At 39.5% G+C, this 16,769-nt stretch overlaps 4 protein-coding genes and 1 pseudogene across 6 annotated transcripts in view; 4 read left to right on the forward strand and 1 right to left on the reverse strand.

The window, feature by feature from the left end:
* LOC144021910 (ATP-dependent translocase ABCB1-like) overlaps positions 1-4,924 on the forward strand; it is a 12,675-nt gene extending 7,751 nt beyond the window's left edge. The window contains exons 20-28 of one of the 2 annotated variants that reach the window (XM_077526169.1): positions 553-636; positions 719-922; positions 1,151-1,251; positions 1,344-1,484; positions 1,894-2,050; positions 2,151-2,348; positions 3,098-3,304; positions 3,529-3,675; positions 3,753-4,924. In XM_077526169.1, coding sequence (XP_077382295.1) covers positions 553-636; positions 719-922; positions 1,151-1,251; positions 1,344-1,484; positions 1,894-2,050; positions 2,151-2,348; positions 3,098-3,304; positions 3,529-3,675; positions 3,753-3,959 — 1,446 coding nt within the window. In that variant the 3' untranslated portion in view covers positions 3,960-4,924. Of the gene's footprint in view, positions 1-552; positions 637-718; positions 923-1,150; positions 1,252-1,343; positions 1,485-1,893; positions 2,051-2,150; positions 2,349-3,097; positions 3,305-3,528; positions 3,676-3,752 lie in introns of those variants that run through there. The other variant, XM_077526171.1, reaches the window with a different exon arrangement.
* rundc3b (RUN domain containing 3b) overlaps positions 1-6,332 on the reverse strand; it is a 21,764-nt gene extending 15,432 nt beyond the window's left edge. Inside the window, exons 1-2 of the mRNA XM_077526186.1 lie at positions 5,829-6,332; positions 5,241-5,562 (exon numbers count right to left, since the gene is read on the reverse strand). The gene's annotated coding sequence lies outside the window, so the exon portion shown is untranslated. The remainder of the gene's footprint in view (positions 1-5,240; positions 5,563-5,828) is intronic.
* LOC144021909 (ATP-dependent translocase ABCB1-like) overlaps positions 6,014-16,769 on the forward strand; it is a 23,736-nt pseudogene continuing 12,980 nt past the window's right edge. The window contains exons 1-3 of the transcript XR_013284214.1: positions 6,014-6,084; positions 7,166-7,243; positions 7,361-7,436. The product of XR_013284214.1 is annotated as an ATP-dependent translocase ABCB1-like (transcript). The remainder of the gene's footprint in view (positions 6,085-7,165; positions 7,244-7,360; positions 7,437-16,769) is intronic.
* Positions 7,166-11,346, forward strand: LOC144021834 (ATP-dependent translocase ABCB1-like). The gene is made up of 16 exons (XM_077526026.1): positions 7,166-7,243; positions 7,361-7,691; positions 7,768-7,804; positions 7,869-8,060; positions 8,271-8,442; positions 8,521-8,645; positions 9,077-9,248; positions 9,343-9,456; positions 9,518-9,628; positions 9,696-9,821; positions 10,041-10,244; positions 10,319-10,489; positions 10,584-10,745; positions 10,837-11,022; positions 11,096-11,246; positions 11,336-11,346. The coding sequence occupies exons 2-16, from the start codon at positions 7,580-7,582 to the stop codon at positions 11,344-11,346; spliced, it is 2,046 nt and encodes a 681-aa protein (XP_077382152.1). The 5' UTR covers positions 7,166-7,243; positions 7,361-7,579.
* LOC144022315 (ATP-dependent translocase ABCB1-like) lies at positions 11,429-16,322 on the forward strand. Its single transcript, XM_077527020.1, has 11 exons — positions 11,429-11,440; positions 11,528-11,605; positions 11,683-11,766; positions 11,839-12,042; positions 12,562-12,662; positions 12,741-12,881; positions 13,017-13,173; positions 13,261-13,458; positions 13,581-13,787; positions 14,354-14,500; positions 14,597-16,322. Exons 1-11 carry the CDS (start codon positions 11,429-11,431, stop codon positions 14,801-14,803), a joined length of 1,536 nt encoding a protein of 511 aa, XP_077383146.1. The 3' UTR covers positions 14,804-16,322.

The following is a 16,769-nucleotide window of genomic DNA, read 5'->3' on the forward strand; positions in this document are numbered from 1 at the left end:
GTCTAAACGGTATTCTGGTTAATATTGGTTAGTGGAATATGAGATATATGTTAAGTAACAAAATCCAACAGTTTTTATCAATATCAGAAGGCGGCCATTTTGCCACTTGCTGTCGAGTTAAAATGACAATACAGTTGCTAATTGCTAGTTGCCAATCACAGCTCAGCTTCAGAAAGAAGGTGAGCTTTGATTGGTCGTTGCCAACTGTGATGTCATCATTAGTCGACAGCAAGTGGCAAAATGCCCGTCCCCTGAGATGGATAAAAACAACTGGTATTTGCTGCATAACTCATATTCCACAAATGTAATATTAATCAGAATGTCATGTTTAGACTAGTGAGGTCACATTTAACATTATATTGTCAAGAAAATGGTTAAGGTTGGCTTTCCCTTAAAAAACAAAAACACTGGCATTTCAAAATCTTTAAATTCCAGCTTGCTAATTTTTTGGCTCCAAAATATACACATATGGCAAATTATAGAAGGAAAACTGAGATTTCAGTTTCTCAAAACTACATTCGATTTAAACAGAAACTTGTTTTGTTATCTTAGGACCTCGGCTGGTTTGATAACCACAAAAACAGTGTTGGGGCACTCACAACAAGGCTGGCTACAGACGCTGCTCAAGTACAAGGGGTAAGGGTCCTAACTCAAGCTTGCACACATTCCCTGCCATCATTTTCCCATAATGGCTATCATCTCTTCCCCCTTTACTTAGGCTACGGGAGTGCGTCTGGCCACACTGGTCCAGAATGTGGCCAATATGGGTACCGGTCTGATTCTTGCCTTTGTGTATGGCTGGGAGCTGACCCTGCTCATTCTGTCGGTGGTCCCCGTCATGGCAGTGGCAGGAACTGTGCAGATGCAGTTGCTAGCTGGGCAAGCTGCTCAGGACAAGAAGGAGCTGGAGAAGGCTGGAAAGGTGGGCATTTTATGTCGGATGGCCTGTTGACTCATTCACTGCCATTGACGAGTATAGACGTAAAAAAATTTTTTAACTGGACTGGCAGTGAATTAAGTATCTGATTTGGCAGTAAAGTCTTCTCTAAAGAAGGTGGGCAGGAATGGGATTGTATTCATGTTTATGCAAGTATGCAACATGCTGGTGCAGTCTCTCCAAGCCTGACCCTTTGTTATGTTATGTCCTCAGATCGCTACAGAGGCCATCGAGAATATTCGGACTGTTGCATCTCTGACCAGAGAACCGAAGTTTGAGTCCCTTTATCATGAAAACCTCATCGTTCCATACAAGTACAAGAGAACTTTTATCCACTGTCCAAAAAAAATGAATTTATCATTGAGAGATCTTGGCCTCGTTAACGGTTATGTTTCTGTCTTTGTAGGAACTCCCAAAAAAAGGCCCACGTGTACGGTTTTACCTTCGCTTTTTCCCAGGCCATGATCTACTTTGCTTACGCGGGATGTTTCCGCTTTGGTGCTTGGCTCATTGACGAAAAACGAATGGATGTTGAGGGAGTATTCCTGTGAGTAACATCTTTTCCTGGGTTATGATTCACCATAGATTAGTCCAACATTCACGTGTTTTGTACTTTGACAGACGATAAAGCAGGGGAAAAAATCCGATAACTCTACATAACTGGTCTATAAATTGTAATCATTTACTGCAAGTTCAAAGCATGTGTAGTCCAATTGTAAATGTTATTATGCAATAACTGTGCATGTGGTGGGAGCTTCTCCTTTCATACTACAACGTTTACACGGAGTTCATCACAATGAGCATCTACACAAGCTCAACAATATATCATTAGAAATGCATACATCCACCAAACAAAACTGACCAGTATTATATTTTATATATTATATTATATTTTTAATACACCTCTTTATATTGCATAGATGGTCACAATAACAATCTAATATTGTCTCACCCAGAGTGATTTCAGCAGTTCTGTATGGCGCCATGGCTCTCGGAGAAGCCAATTCCTTCACTCCAAACTACGCAAAGGCCAAAATGTCCGCCGCACACCTCATTATGCTTTTGAACACAGAACCTGCCATTGATAATCTCTCCGAGGAAGGAGAGTCACTGGTATGCAACACAAAACCATACCTAATTACTATTTTATTTTTATCCCAGGCATATTGATGAATCATTCCCTTCCTCTCTGTCTTTGCCCTTAAATCTCCAGGACCGATTTGATGGCAATGTGCGTTTTGAGGATGTTAAGTTCAACTACCCCTCACGCCCTGACGTACCCATCCTCCGAGGGCTGAATCTGAAAGTGAGCAAGGGAGAGACACTGGCCCTGGTAGGAAGCAGTGGCTGTGGGAAAAGCACCACCATCCAGCTTCTGGAGAGGTTCTACGACGCCACGCAAGGGAACGTGGTGAGAGGACGCACGCACACAATTAGATATCCTGCCACTTCACCTACTCTCTGCGAGCTAATGGTTAGTGTTTTATAGCTGTTGAATGCACTCCTCTAGTATGACCTTGGACTACAATATTTACTTAAATGCTGCTTCTGAGTTCATCCTGATAGAATTACAGTTGCTGCTGAGAGACAAAACATACTGTGGTGTGGGAACAGTACCCAATCAATCTTAACTCATTCCAGCCATTTTTACTGAAGCAACCGCCCGGCTGTTTTACTGGATTTTGACTGATTTTGCAAAGTCCACAGAATATTGTGTTTGTTCTATTGCAATCAAAACATGGAACCTACCAAAAGAAAGATTAGAGTCTCTTCATTCATCAGGATAAAAAAAGTATATTTCCGTTTCAGTTTTTCAGCAATTAGAATTAGAATATAGCTCAGTTTCAACATTATTCGCAAATCTGTTTAGAATTGTGGGGAAAGAGCTTGTTTCAACATGGACCTGCTTGATCTCATACTCTGCTGACACCTGCTGGCCGTTTTTGTAATTACTACCATTGCTTCACCCGTTCTCTGAAGTTGAGAGGCTGCATCAAAGCCTTCTTCTGTGTGCTCTTAAAAAAAAAAAAAAAAAAAAAGGTTCAAATTCTTCAAGCTTACATGGGTCTTGGTTGTCTTGTTCGAAATCTGGACCACATAACTTGAGCCTTGATTGACCTCAATTCACATTCACATATTGTGTAATTTTTCTTCTTCCAGGTGATTGATTCCAAGAGTGTGAAGGAGCTGAACATTAACTGGCTGAGGTCTCAGATAGGTATTGTGTCCCAGGAGCCTGTTCTGTTTGACTGCAGCTTGGCTGAAAACATCGCCTACGGAGACAACAGTCGTACTGTAACTATAGAAGAGATTAAGGCAGCTGCTGAGAAAGCCAACATTCACAGCTTCATAGAGAAATTGCCAAAGGTAAATAGTATTAAAAACACCTGGATCAGGCAACCGTGGTCTTGATTAAAACTCATGCTAGTTTTAATTTAGTCAACCATTTAGACAGTTCTGTCATTAGATTTCCGCCTTGAGTCAAAACAAACATGTCATCCAAAACTATGTTTGTAAAGTTTGCTTTGAAGAAATCATAGATAATAATCCAAAGTTCCATGCACTGACTTTGACTTTCTTTCTTCGAGCAGAAATATGACACCCAGGCAGGTGACAAGGGGACCCAGCTGTCAGGTGGTCAGAAACAACGAATTGCTATAGCGCGAGCCATCCTCCGTAACCCCAAACTTTTGCTTCTGGATGAGGCCACGTCTGCCCTTGACACTGAGAGTGAGAAGGTAGGTTTGGTTTTCTCATCTGGGATTGTGACATGATTTGCATCCCTATTGACTTTTGTCCTCCCACTTTGTGCTAGGTGGTGCAAGAGGCGTTGGACAAAGCCAGCCAGGGCAGGACATGCATCGTCGTAGCCCACCGTTTGTCCACCATCCAAACCGCAGACCGCATCGCTGTCTTTCAGGGCGGTGTGGTGGTTGAACAAGGGACACATCAGCAGCTGCTAGCCAAAAAGGGAGTCTACCACATGCTGGTCACCACTCAGCTGGGCCATGGGAGGGAATGAGTGAATCACCATTTTTACTAATAGACAGTGTTCTTTTAGTGAAGTAGTGACTGACTGAATGTACTACTTCAGCATTGGCACGAGTGCTGACTGAGCTATTTGGCTCAAACATTTATTCTGTACAGGATCACACAAGTTGCCTAAATGTTTCCTTTCACTTTCTTCACATAAATAGTTCTCCAAATAAGAATGTATTAAATGCTATTTTTATTCTTCATATTTTTTATATGCAGTACTGTACTGCCATTCTTGATGATATTTTGTTTGTTTGTGATGTCAGCACAAATTACTTGAGCTAGCTAAGTAGCTAACATTAACAACACACTGCATTACATATGTCACTGGAGATGTACTACTGAAGAACTGTAATAGATCAGATAGATATTGAATGTAGTATCTAATTAAGAAGCTTTATTGAATGTGAAAGCAGCATTTATTTGTAAAGGTAGAATACAATTGTAATGTATTTGATTAAAGTTTTTTTATTCAGTTCACATTTGTGGTCTATGCAGACACAGGAGGTCTGAAAAAACAAACAAAAAACAAACAAACAAACAAGCAAAAACACTGTAACCCTAGTTATCGCTAGGTTTAGCCACAGTGTATGAGATGTTGGGTGCACAATCATGTTAACCATCAGTCAGATCAGATTATCAGTATATACACAATAATGTAAGCAAAAGTTACCCATTCCTTTATTTACTGTGATATATCAATAACTAGAGCACTGTTAGACATTTTTAGAGCATGTCATATTTTTTAGTTTTATTTTTTTTATTATTGGCTTCCAAATCAGTATAATACTTTGCACCTGTTGTAATGTTTTAGTGTTATCTTGTTTTATCGTTTTATATTTTCTGCTTTGAGTATTTTTATATTATTTGTACAGCACTGTGTTGCAGCTGTGGTTGTTTTTAAAATACATTGTAAATAAAGTTGAGTTGAACTGAGATTCAACACGCTTACATTCACACTTTACGGACAATAAGCATATTTACCATACCTGTATACATTAAAGCGATAAGAGTCTTGGGGAGTTTGAGGACATTAACGGATATGAATTAAAACCATGTCTACACAATTTTAGTTTTACACTGCCTCCTATTGGCCAAACAGACAACAACACAAGCATCATACTTGAAGGTAAGTTCTTCCCTTTAGTACAAAAAAAACACAATACATTTGGTTTCTCGCATCAGAACAGCATTTACGTTTAGCAGTAATATTTAAGTAGTAATCTGTCAACAGCAATGTACAGAATGAGAATGAAGAAAAACCTACCTGCTGCTTGTTTATCTGCCCCTGATGCACCTGGCAATTAAACAATTCCAGTGTTCTCTTTAATGCCGCCTTTGGCCGCAATCAAACATCAACTGCTTCTGGTGCCTTGTTGTGGTTTAACGAAGCCAACAGTTAGAACGTTGGGATCATCAGGGTTGTTCACCAAATGATTCATGGTGTCGCAGTCCGTTGGTGTTATGTCTCTTTCCAGTGTCGCCAGGCATGTTGCTACTGGCTCTCTGTTTAAAGAGCTGTTCCAGCATGATTAATGCACAGCTCCAACATCGTCCAATTGATCACTAGCTTCCTGGAGTGTCTTCATCTGTGAAGGTTTAAAGAAAGTAACAAGTCAATTTTGACAGTATCACTTTTCAAATGTAGGGTGTAAAGTAAAAAGTCAGAAAAATAAATATTCAAGTGAAGTACAAGATAGGTGAAAAACCTACTGAAATACAGTAATTATGTATTTGTACTTTATTAATTCTTAGCATTGGACTTCACTGTAGCATCATAACAATAATCCATCCATTTAAAGAAGTAAAACAATTGGTACCATATTTAATTCAAGGTGTAGTCTTGTTTACTCACCGTGTGAATGGATTTTTGAGGATACTGGGTTGGGTAATTCTGGTAATTCATTAGTTCATTCAGTTGACTTTCAATTATGAAACAGCATAAGAGGTGGGAACAAGTACAGGGAGAGATGTATTACGAAGTGTAGGACCGCCTCTTGAGACAACGCTACTGTAACTACAGCTATGTTTTTGTTTTGTCAGCCAGCGGAGGGCGTATCGTAACGGATGGCAGCACTATGTCAGGTTGAAGCACAGCTAAGGACGTGCAGGTATGACAAAAATGACACTTGATCGTTCAAATATGTTCACGTCCGCTGAAATCTTAGTAAGTGGAAATATGCAGCAGCTTCTGACGTTTTGAACAAGGAGCTTTGTCAAAAGTGAATTCGTTCAGATCTCTCGTTAACGGAGATTATATGAATCAAACAGCTGTTGTTGTTGGTTTTCTAGGCTTCTTGCGCGGCTGATATTTTGTCTAAATAGTTAGTAAACACTCTAGATTGTTTAGATAATAAGTAGGCGGAGTGTCCGAAAGCAGGAAGGTATGCAGGAAGGGTTTTGAGTTTAACCAGGAAGTATTCTGTTCCGTTAGCTCGGTTGCTAAGTCACGGTCAACTGTAGTACACAGCCGATACAGATATGAACAACTATTGAACAAATTTATATAATTTCTCATGATCGAACTTTGAACTAAATTGTCCTGTCTGCCAGTTGGGTTTCTTACCATGCCGACTAAACCCAAAATATGAGGTACCAAAAATAATAATAATAATAATATACTAATTATAATAATAATAATAATAATAACAATAATAATAATAATAATAATAATAAAAAAGAGCATTCATAAGAAATCGATTATTTATTTATTTTTAAAACCCTCATAAACAAGAGATGAAGCTGAATTCCGTATTGTTTAAGTGAAGTCTGGTTCAGTTGAAAATACAAAAAGAAATTGTGAAATGCAGAGTCAAGTTATGAAACTTAATAAAACAACCAAAAGCTACTGATTATTCCACCAAACCAGTTTAGTAAAATTCATAGTCATTCCAAACCCTCATTCAAATACCATTTAGGAATGCATTACTTAACAGTCGAGCAATACGAAATCCGTATATGCATACTGTAATGTTATGTTACACTGCCACCTACTGGCCAAAGGCAAGCTTTATAGAAGATGGACGGACTTTTTCCTTCCTTCCTTCTTTCTTTCTTATAAGTATAGATACAGTGTCTGCATTATACCTTTACCAATATTAGGTGATCAGCTGTAAATTTTTGTCATGGCTTCATTTTTAGAAAGAACTATTGATTAATTAATTCATTTGTTTATTTTTATTGATTTAAAAGCTGACAGACCCCAGACATGGATGAAACTGAAAAGTTACAAAAGGACGTTCCCAAACACAATACACATATCTATTTAAGGTAATATTTTTTCTGGAGCACTTTAACAAACGACTTAAGTTGACTGTCACATTAAATAAGTGAATTAAAAATGTGAATATCTTTAATATGTTGTATTTTTTTTCTTTTTGGTCCAAGTGAGTACAATAAAGCAGGAAGTGAAAAGAATAAAGAAAAAGAGGGGGGATTTGGCACAGTTGGCCCCATTGAACTGGTATGTTGTCTGTCTATATCCCTTTTTTATGTATTCATTTTTTTTTAACAATTACAAACTAATAACGACAATTCCTGGTTACATGAGCACAGTTCAGGTTTGCAGATGGCGTAGACGTTATATTAATCGTCTTCGGGACGGTGATGTCGGTGGCCCATGGGCTGGTGTTCCCCCTCATGTGTGTTGTGTTTGGGCATATGGCGGACAGATTTATACAGTCCTCAGCAATGTCTAAAAACAACACCCGCTACTTCAGTAAGTTCACAGAGGCTGCAACAAATAGTAACCTTACTTAATGACAAATATTACACCTTATTTTCTCTATTTTCAGTTTCCACCAACAGCACCTTACAGGATGACATGTCTGGGTAAAACCAAGAAGTCAATTTACACTCAACTAGGGCACGTTTGACAATTTTTTTTCCTTTCCAGCTTTTCTATTTACTTCGCCATCACAGGGGTCTTGGTGCTGGTGGCTGCCTACATGCAAGTTGCTTTTTTTACACTGGCTGCTGTACGACAAGTCAGACGCATCCGCAAGCGTTTTTTCCACAGTATCATGCGACAGGACATCGGCTGGTTTGATGTCAACGAGACGGGAACGCTCAACACTCGTCTTGTTGAGTAAGTGATGTAAATTGCAAGCTCCATTCTGCAGATTTTATGGAAAATGTATCTTTGAATTATACCAAATTGAGTCATCACTATATGGCGAACTGGGTTTTCCCGCCCGTGACTTATACGCTAGCCTAAACAAAAAATATGCCATTTAAAAAAAGTGACACATTTTAATGATTTTATCGTAACTTCATGGTTATTCATTTGTCCGGGCAGTGACATCTATAAGATCCAAGAGGGTATTGGAGACAAATTGGGGATGTTGATCCAGTCACTTTCCACCTTCATTGCATCTTTGGTGGTTGGATTAAGCATAGGATGGAAGCTAGCTCTGGTCGTCCTTGCCGTCTGCCCCTTGCTGGGCCTGTCAGCTGGCATTTTCAGTAAGGTAAACCTGCTCTTTGTCCACCTTGCCTTCATCCTGAAATAAAACTTCTTCTTGCTAAGCTGGTATGTCTCTCCTTAGGTGGTGACATCATTCACTGCTAAAGAACAGGCTGCTTATGCTAAAGCGGGTGCGGTGGCAGAGGAGGTGCTTTCTGCCATCAGGACTGTATTTGCATTCAGTGGACAGCAGAGAGAGATCCAAAGGTTGGAGATGGACATTGTGCTTTTCCCAAACATTGGCTTTTAACTCATTCACTGCCATTGACGGAAAAAGACGTCAAATGATGCATTTTTGCTGGGCTGGCAGTGAATGTGTTAATTCTCAAGTGTGATTGACAGTCTTGCATAGTGGATCTCACTATATGGCTATATAAAGTCAAATGCCACTTTTCTATGATGTAAAATAATAATAATATATATAATTTTAATACCTTTTCCACCAATCCAATATTGAACGGTGGATGCTTTGAGGTTCATTTGCCCATGAATAGTCGTATATAACTTTTTATATCACAAAAACCTGGCATTTGAACAGGGGTGTGTAGACTTTTTTTGTTTTGTTTTGTTGTTTTTTTTGTTGCCACAGTTTGGCTAGCGAAACTAATTCTTTCTTTGGTTTATGTACTGCCAAACAGGTATCATAAAAACTTGGAGGAGGCTAAGAACATGGGAATAAAGAAGGCGATAAGTTCAAACACTGCCATGGGTTTCACCTACATGATGATCTTCCTCTCTTACGCTGTGGCCTTCTGGTATGGAAGTACGCTCGTTCGGAGTAAGGAGTACACGACTGGAACTGTACTCACTGTGAGCAGACATTGAGAGAAATGTGAATTTTATCACAATACAATATCCCTCAAATATAATTTTAATACTAACAAGAATGTTTTTTTGTATCAAGGTTTTATTTACTTTAATTTTTGGAGCAATTGCATTGGGGCAGACATCTCCAAACATCCAGTCTTTTGCCAGCGCCCGAGGAGCTGCACACCAAGTGTACAGCATCATTGACAATGTAAGGAGAATGACATCATTTTGAACCACAACTGAGCTCAAAATAAAATTTTACTTTACAGAAACCGAGTATCGACAGCTACTCAGAGAGCGGCTTCAAGCCTGACTCAATCAATGGAAACATAGAATTCAAAAACATCCACTTTAACTATCCCTCAAGGCCAGGAGTCAAAGTAAGCTTGTCATACTGTTTCACTTCATCTAACAATACTACAAATCCAAACTTTGCATGATTTGCAGGTATTAAACAACATGTCCTTGAGTGTGAAGAGTGGACAGACCATAGCCTTAGTGGGAAGCAGCGGCTGTGGGAAAAGCACCACCATCCAGCTGTTGCAGAGGTTCTACGATCCTCAGGAGGGATCTGTACGTGTATATTTGTAAAACTTTTTACTGCCCTGTGTTTAACTGGAAACCAGTCTATTGGGTATACACTGCGTATTGGTGACATTCAGCTTACCCATGACTTTAGAAAATGGATGGATAGATAATGAACATTTCAGTTACAATAAAAACAAAAGAAAACACCTTTCATAACAACCAATGAAATATAAAAAGAGAATACTTTTCTCTCCCTATTTGAAGGTATCCATTGATGGTCATGATATCCGTTCACTCAATATCCGCCACATGCGAAACCTGATTGGCGTGGTGAGTCAAGAGCCCATCCTTTTTGCCACCACGATTTCTGAGAACATCCGATACGGCCGAACTGACGTGACACAAGAAGAGATCGAGCAAGCCGCCAAGGAGGCCAACGCTCACGACTTCATCATGAACCTCCCTGATGTACGAATCTATTTATGACTTCTACTTACAAACATTTTTCACAAATCAATTATAAGATTGTTGTTGTTGAGCAGAAGTTTGAGACGCTGGTTGGGGACCGAGGGACTCAGATGAGTGGAGGACAGAAGCAGAGAATTGCAATTGCTCGAGCGCTAGTCCGTAACCCCAAAATCCTTTTACTGGACGAAGCGACATCTGCTCTTGATGCCGAGAGTGAGACTATCGTGCAGGCTGCACTCGACAAGGTACAAAAACAGACTTCATTTGCATTATTATAGTATTACTTGGAGATTTTTCCCCCCGTTGATATTTTTATTGAGAGTTTTATCATTTGTGTAGGTGAGGCTGGGTCGTACCACCATAATTGTGGCTCATCGCCTCTCAACTATAAGAAATGCGGATATCATCGCTGGCTTCCAAAATGGAGAAGTTGTAGAGTTAGGCACTCATAGCCAATTGATGGAAATACAGGGTGTGTATCATACCCTTGTCACCATGCAGGTAACAATTGTGGAAAAATCACTGTGACATTAATATCTAATATCACAACAATACATACCTGTGTTGTGGTTTCCCCATCGTTATCTTTTAGACCTTCCAGAAAGCCAAAGTTGATGAGCAGTGGAACAGTGAGCAGAATGAAAAGAGTCCAATAACCAAAATGGTCGATGAATCTTCCATGAAAAGGTTGAAGTCTACAAGAGGTTTTTCCTCTGAGGGTCTAGAGGGAAAGAAAGAAGTGAAAGAAATGTTGCTGGATGCCCAAAGCAAAACAGAGGTGCCATTCATTTATTTGAATTTTGGCAAAGAATAAAGCAAAACATGATTCAGCATTTCTCTCCTTTATGCAGGATGAAAATGTTCCCCCTGTGTCTTTACTGAAAATTCTGCGTTTCAACCTTCCTGAGTGGCCTTACATTGTGATGGGGGTCATCTTTGCTGCCATCAATGGATTATTACAGCCCCTGTTCGCAGTCATCCTCTCAAAGTACATTGCTGTAGGTGACGATTTGTGTCCAACTAGATCACAGATTTTCCTGGAAAGTCAAATTGTGAATAAGATAATCAGCTTTTTTCTTTCAAACTTTCAGGTGATGGCTGAGGCTGATCAAGAGGTGATCAGAAAGCAAACAGAATTTCTTTCCCTCATGTTTGGCACTATTGGAATTGTCATTTTTTTCACCATGTTCCTCCAGGTGTGCATACATTCGGAAGAGGGAAGGTGCCATTCACAAGTATTGATTTCCATGTCCAATTGTGCTTGTGTCTGTCACATTTTCCAGGGTTACTGTTTTGGAAAATCTGGTGAGATCCTGACGTTGAAACTGAGACTTGCAGCTTTCAAGGCGTTGATGAGGCAGGTAAGTGAAATCACAAATTCTCGGTTTGCAAATTTACCATTTCTCTGTCAGGACAATATTTCTTAATTACTTTCTAGGACCTCGGCTGGTTTGATGACCACAAAAACAGTGTTGGAACGCTCACAACAAGGCTGGCCTCAGATGCTGCTCAAGTGCAAGGGGTAAATGCATTTTCAGTCTCTCACTCATACACACAAGGTTCTATTTCCTTGAAACATTTTACCTCTGCTCAGGTTACAGGACTTCGCCTGGCCACGTTGGTGCAGAATATTGCCAACTTAGGGACTGGCGTGATTCTTGCCTTTGTGTATGGTTGGGAGCTGACACTGCTCGTACTGGTGTTGGTGCCAATCTTGGCAGTGGCTGGAACTGTGGAGATGGAGTTGCTAGCTGGGCAAGCTGCCAAAGACAAGAAAGAGTTGGAGAAGGCCGGACAGGTGGGCATTTGCCATGTGATGCACTCTAAAAACAGTTGGGTCAAAAATAACCCTATAGGTTCAAAATGGACAGATCCTCTACTTGAGTCAATTTCAATTACAAATTTTTGACCAAAACTTGGGTCACTTTCTATAAAACAACCTGGGAAAGGTGGATCAGATCATCGATTTGGGTCGTTTTGACCCACCTTTGGGTCATAAATTGGGTAATTTTCTATACAACAACACAGAAAGTTGGGTCGGATTGTCTACTTGGGTCAGTTTGACCCAAAATTGGGTAAATAAAATGTCATTTTGTATATAACAACCCATAAAGTTGGGTAAGATCCTCTACTTGGGTTAATTTGACCAAACTTTGGGTCAAAAATTGGGTCATTTTGTATGAACCAACCTAGAAAGTTAGGTCAAATTGAACCACAAAGTGGATCAGTCCATTTTTGAGACATAATTAGGTTACTTTTGACCCAACTAAATGGGTTAGTAAACTAGGTGTCATGTTTTCATGGCATATGTCATTAGATTGTTACAGAAGCCATTGAAAATATCCGTACAGTTGCATCTCTGACCAGAGAACCCAAGTTTGAGTCTTTGTTCAACAATAACCTGCAAATCCCATACAGGTATGTAAGGGCTTCCATCCCCTGTCCATAAATGGTGGAAATAGTTCTCAACATGCTTTTTTTTGTGTGTCTCTGTAGAAACGCCCAGAAAAAGGCCCATATGCAGGGTTTCGGCTTCTCATTCTCCCAAGCCATGATCTACTTTACTTATGCTATATGTTTCTGGTTTGGAGCGTGGCTTGTTAACCAAGGACGAATGGATGTTGAGGGAGTTTTTCTGTGAGTAACATTTGCTCTTAATAATTATTTAATGGAGCATTACAGTGGAAAAATAACTAACATTTTTACATTTTCATTACTTATTCATCTTTGATAAGGCAATCATGTCTAATGTAAATTGATTGTCTTTCTCAGAGTGATTATGGCAATTCTGTATGGTTCGATGGCGGTCGGAGAAGCCAATTCCTTCACTCCAAACTATGCAAATGCCAAAATGTCAGCTGCTCACATCATGATGCTCCTGAACAGAAAGCCTGCTATTGATAATCTCTCACATGAAGGACAGTCATTGGTAAGCAGCAAGAAGCGAGTTCCAGAGCTGTTTACAGGCTTACACTATTGATAAACGATCTATCTGGCTTTTCCCTTAAAACTCCAGGACCAATTTGATGGTAATGTAAACTTTGAGGGTGTTGAGTTTAATTACCCCTCGCGCCCAAATGTACCCGTCCTCCGAGGGCTGAATCTGAAAGTGAGCAAGGGAGAGACGCTGGCCCTGGTAGGAAGCAGCGGCTGTGGAAAAAGCACCACCATTCAACTTCTGGAGAGATTCTACGACACCACGCAAGGGAACGTGGTAAGAAAATTATTGCACATGCGGAATTTTTGAGAAATGTTTCTTTGTACATTTGTTTTTGGATGGAAGAGGCGCATCACTGATGTCTGACATGAGCTGTATTTTTGTTGACTGTCCCCCAGATGATTGATTCCAAGAGTGTGAAAGAGCTGAACATCCACTGTCTGAGGTCTCAGATAGGTATTGTGTCCCAGGAGCCTGTTCTGTTTGACTGCAGCCTGGCCGAAAACATCGCCTACGGAGACAACAGTCGTACTGTTTCTATGGAGGAGATTAAGACAGCTGCTGAAGCAGCCAACATTCACAGCTTTATAGAACAACTGCCTGAGGTAATCACATTTTTGTAAACAGGATATGTAATCATTTGGATCACGGCAACTACTTTTATTTACGTTTATTTAACCTCGCAGCTGTAGCTGCTCGGGCCCTAACTAGAGCTGCTAATTACAATGAAACATGTCGCAATCTGATGAAATACTGTAGAACGTTTTCAAGGCTGACGTGAATGATCAAAGCCTTTGTAACATTAAACCTAAAACAAAAAATATTAGTATCCAAGTCACTGTTTAGGAAAAAAAAAAGTATCTTTTCTTTTCAATTTTCGCTCAATGTCACTCAAATGACCTATTTTCAAATTACTAAAGTACAAAATAAGGTAGAAACATACTTTTTTTCTAATGAAAGAATGGAATGCGATCTTTCACGTGGTATCCATGTTGTATATTTAACAAAAGAACACAATATTCTGTTTGCTTCGAAAAATGAGTTAAAATGCTCTAAATCCGCTGGCATTGTGGGTTGTTTTTTGATAACGTGTGGAAGTAAAAGTGTTAAATAGATATAATTTGGCAATGTGGAGTATTCCACGGACTGACTTTGACTTTTGCTTGAGCAGAAGTACAACACTCAAGCAGGCGATAAAGGGACCCAGCTGTCAGGTGGTCAGAAACAACGAATAGCCATAGCCCGAGCCATTCTCCGTAACCCCAAACTGTTGCTTCTAGATGAGGCCACATCTGCACTCGACACCGAAAGCGAGAAGGTGTTTGTTTGTTTTTTCTTCTCATCTGGAATGACGTGTGACTTCTTGATGTTCGGCCATATTGACTTCTGTCCTCCCAATTTGTTCTTGGTCCAGGTGGTGCAAGAGGCGTTGGACAAAGCTAGACAGGGCAGGACGTGTATCATCATAGCCCACCGTCTGTCCACCATCCAAAATGCAGACCGCATAGCTGTCTTTCAGGGAGGGGTGGTGGTTGAACAAGGGACACATCAACAGCTCCTGGCAAAAAAGGGAGTTTATCACATGCTGGTTACTACACAGTTGGGTCATGGTAGTGGATGAGTACACTGAGTTGTTAATTATTGAGTTCTTATTTTCATAGGTCTCAAATTTCAATGAATAGTGGCTGTTTGTTTGAATGCACACTGTTGTTAGTGTGTCTACTAGATGACACACAGGTGAAAGTAGAAACATTCATTTAAGTTTTAGCCATTTCCATGACTTTTAGTTCAGTTTTACTTGATGAAAATTCAAGCAGGTTTTAATCTACTTTTAGTTTTTTTGATTTTTTTTTAGTATGTCTTAACTAATGCACATTATCATGATTCAAGTTCAAAACGTAAATTTGCCGGAAAATTAAGAAAATACTCCACATAAGTCACACACAAATGCTAACAAATGGACGTTAGCATGTAAACTAACTTTTGCCTGAAGCTAGCTAGCTGCTTTTTTTTTTTCTTGTCCGGAGTTTTGTGAAAAACTTGAATTTTACTGTGAATGTATCCTCAGCTGACTGTCAGGTAATGTGTATCAGATATGCTAAGAGGTCTTGTTGTAATTTACATACGACTGACAGACCATCCACTCACTTTTTCATCCATTCTCATCTTGTCAATGAAAACTCGCACAACTCTTGTCATATTTTAGTCAAAGAGCTATGTTTTGCTCATTTACCTTCCTGCTACTGTCTTGAAAACAGAGGCAACAACGTAATAATGTTGTCATCGTCAAAAACACCACTTAGGCCTGTTAAGTTGAACACAAATGTGATATGCCCACGTAAAACCATGACTTATTCTGTTGTACTGGCAACAGATGAAACACATTTAAATGGTCCCTTCTGCCATCTAATGGAAGAGCATTTAATTGTTTTGCCAGTCACAAGACAGTAGCCTAAATTTGTTGGTATAAATAGATCAACAGATGCGTTGTTTGCATCAAATGTTTTCTCAGGTACAACTACAAATTATTTTGTATCATTTGAATCAGGGAGATTAGGTGGAAAAAGTAAGTGACGATAACTGACATTAACAAACACAAAACACTCAAAATAGCATCATATATATAACTGAAATCTGATGAATTTTGACTGACTTACTGACAGACTGAAAAGAAGCAATTAAGTGCATTTGATGGTATTGGTGCATGCCAATTTAAAGGTTGCACAATGCAACCGACAAGCCAAAGGTGATGCAATGTATTATTAGCTGAATGAAATATTTAAATACACATATTGTACAATAAAATAGCATTTACTCATTATTAACCTTAAAAGTACTGACATCTCTGGTCAGACCAGCCACACCTGTGCCAACAGATCCTACCTCACAATTGCTCTTAATTATGTTGCTATTATATATGTATCTGGAATGTGACCATAATTAATCTGCATTGCCATTGCATGTTTTATACTTGCAGAAAGTGCTACTTATTTGTAAGATATTGTGAATGAAATGTATTTACGTCTGTCAAGTAATGATAATGTGTCACAATACATTCAATATTGGTACAACTCTGAATAAAAAGATGGTTGCAGAAATGTGTTTCATGAGGAAACTGGTCTGTCAACTTTGTTTCCAAACCGTGTCTCTGCCTTTTGAATGAATGAATGCATTTCTTGAGCTGAAGGCATAATTATTTTTAGATTCTTTTATTATTTCGATGAGGAGTTGTTAATTTGCACTCACTATTACTCACTATTATTATTGGAACCAGAAGGTCATTGGGTTGCTAGCCTGAAACCTAACTGCTGTTGAGGTGCCTTCAAGCAAGGCATTTAATCAGCTCAACATCTGTACACTCTGACATCTCTCTTTGTACGCTTGCATGTCTTTGGTCTGCCTCTGCGTGGTGTCGTGTGCAACATAAGAACCAGACAGCAGAGTGTACAGAAAATAAGATTTCCCCTTGTGGGATCATGTGCAGGGTTTAGTCTATTGCCTAACTGTTTCCGATTTGGAGCTTGGCTCAGTAAGCACGGGTGAATGGACCTTGAATGAATTTAGCTTTCTACAATGTAAACTAACTT

This window comes from Festucalex cinctus, chromosome 7, assembly GCF_051991245.1.
Source record: "Festucalex cinctus isolate MCC-2025b chromosome 7, RoL_Fcin_1.0, whole genome shotgun sequence".
NCBI lineage: Eukaryota > Metazoa > Chordata > Actinopteri > Syngnathiformes > Syngnathidae > Festucalex > Festucalex cinctus.

Coding starts and splice junctions, on each gene's coding strand:
- LOC144022315 (XM_077527020.1), top strand. Junction 12,663..12,740: donor AACCTGCAAATCCCATACAG/GTATGTAAGGGC, acceptor GTGTCTCTGTAG/AAACGCCCAGAAAAAGGCCC. Junction 14,501..14,596: donor TCGACACCGAAAGCGAGAAG/GTGTTTGTTTGT, acceptor TTCTTGGTCCAG/GTGGTGCAAGAGGCGTTGGA.
- LOC144021834 (XM_077526026.1), top strand. CDS start 7,580: ATGTCGGTGGCCCATGGGCTGGTGTTCCCCCTCATGTGTGTTGTGTTT. Junction 10,245..10,318: donor TCATCATGAACCTCCCTGAT/GTACGAATCTAT, acceptor GTTGTTGAGCAG/AAGTTTGAGACGCTGGTTGG. Junction 10,490..10,583: donor TGCAGGCTGCACTCGACAAG/GTACAAAAACAG, acceptor TCATTTGTGTAG/GTGAGGCTGGGTCGTACCAC.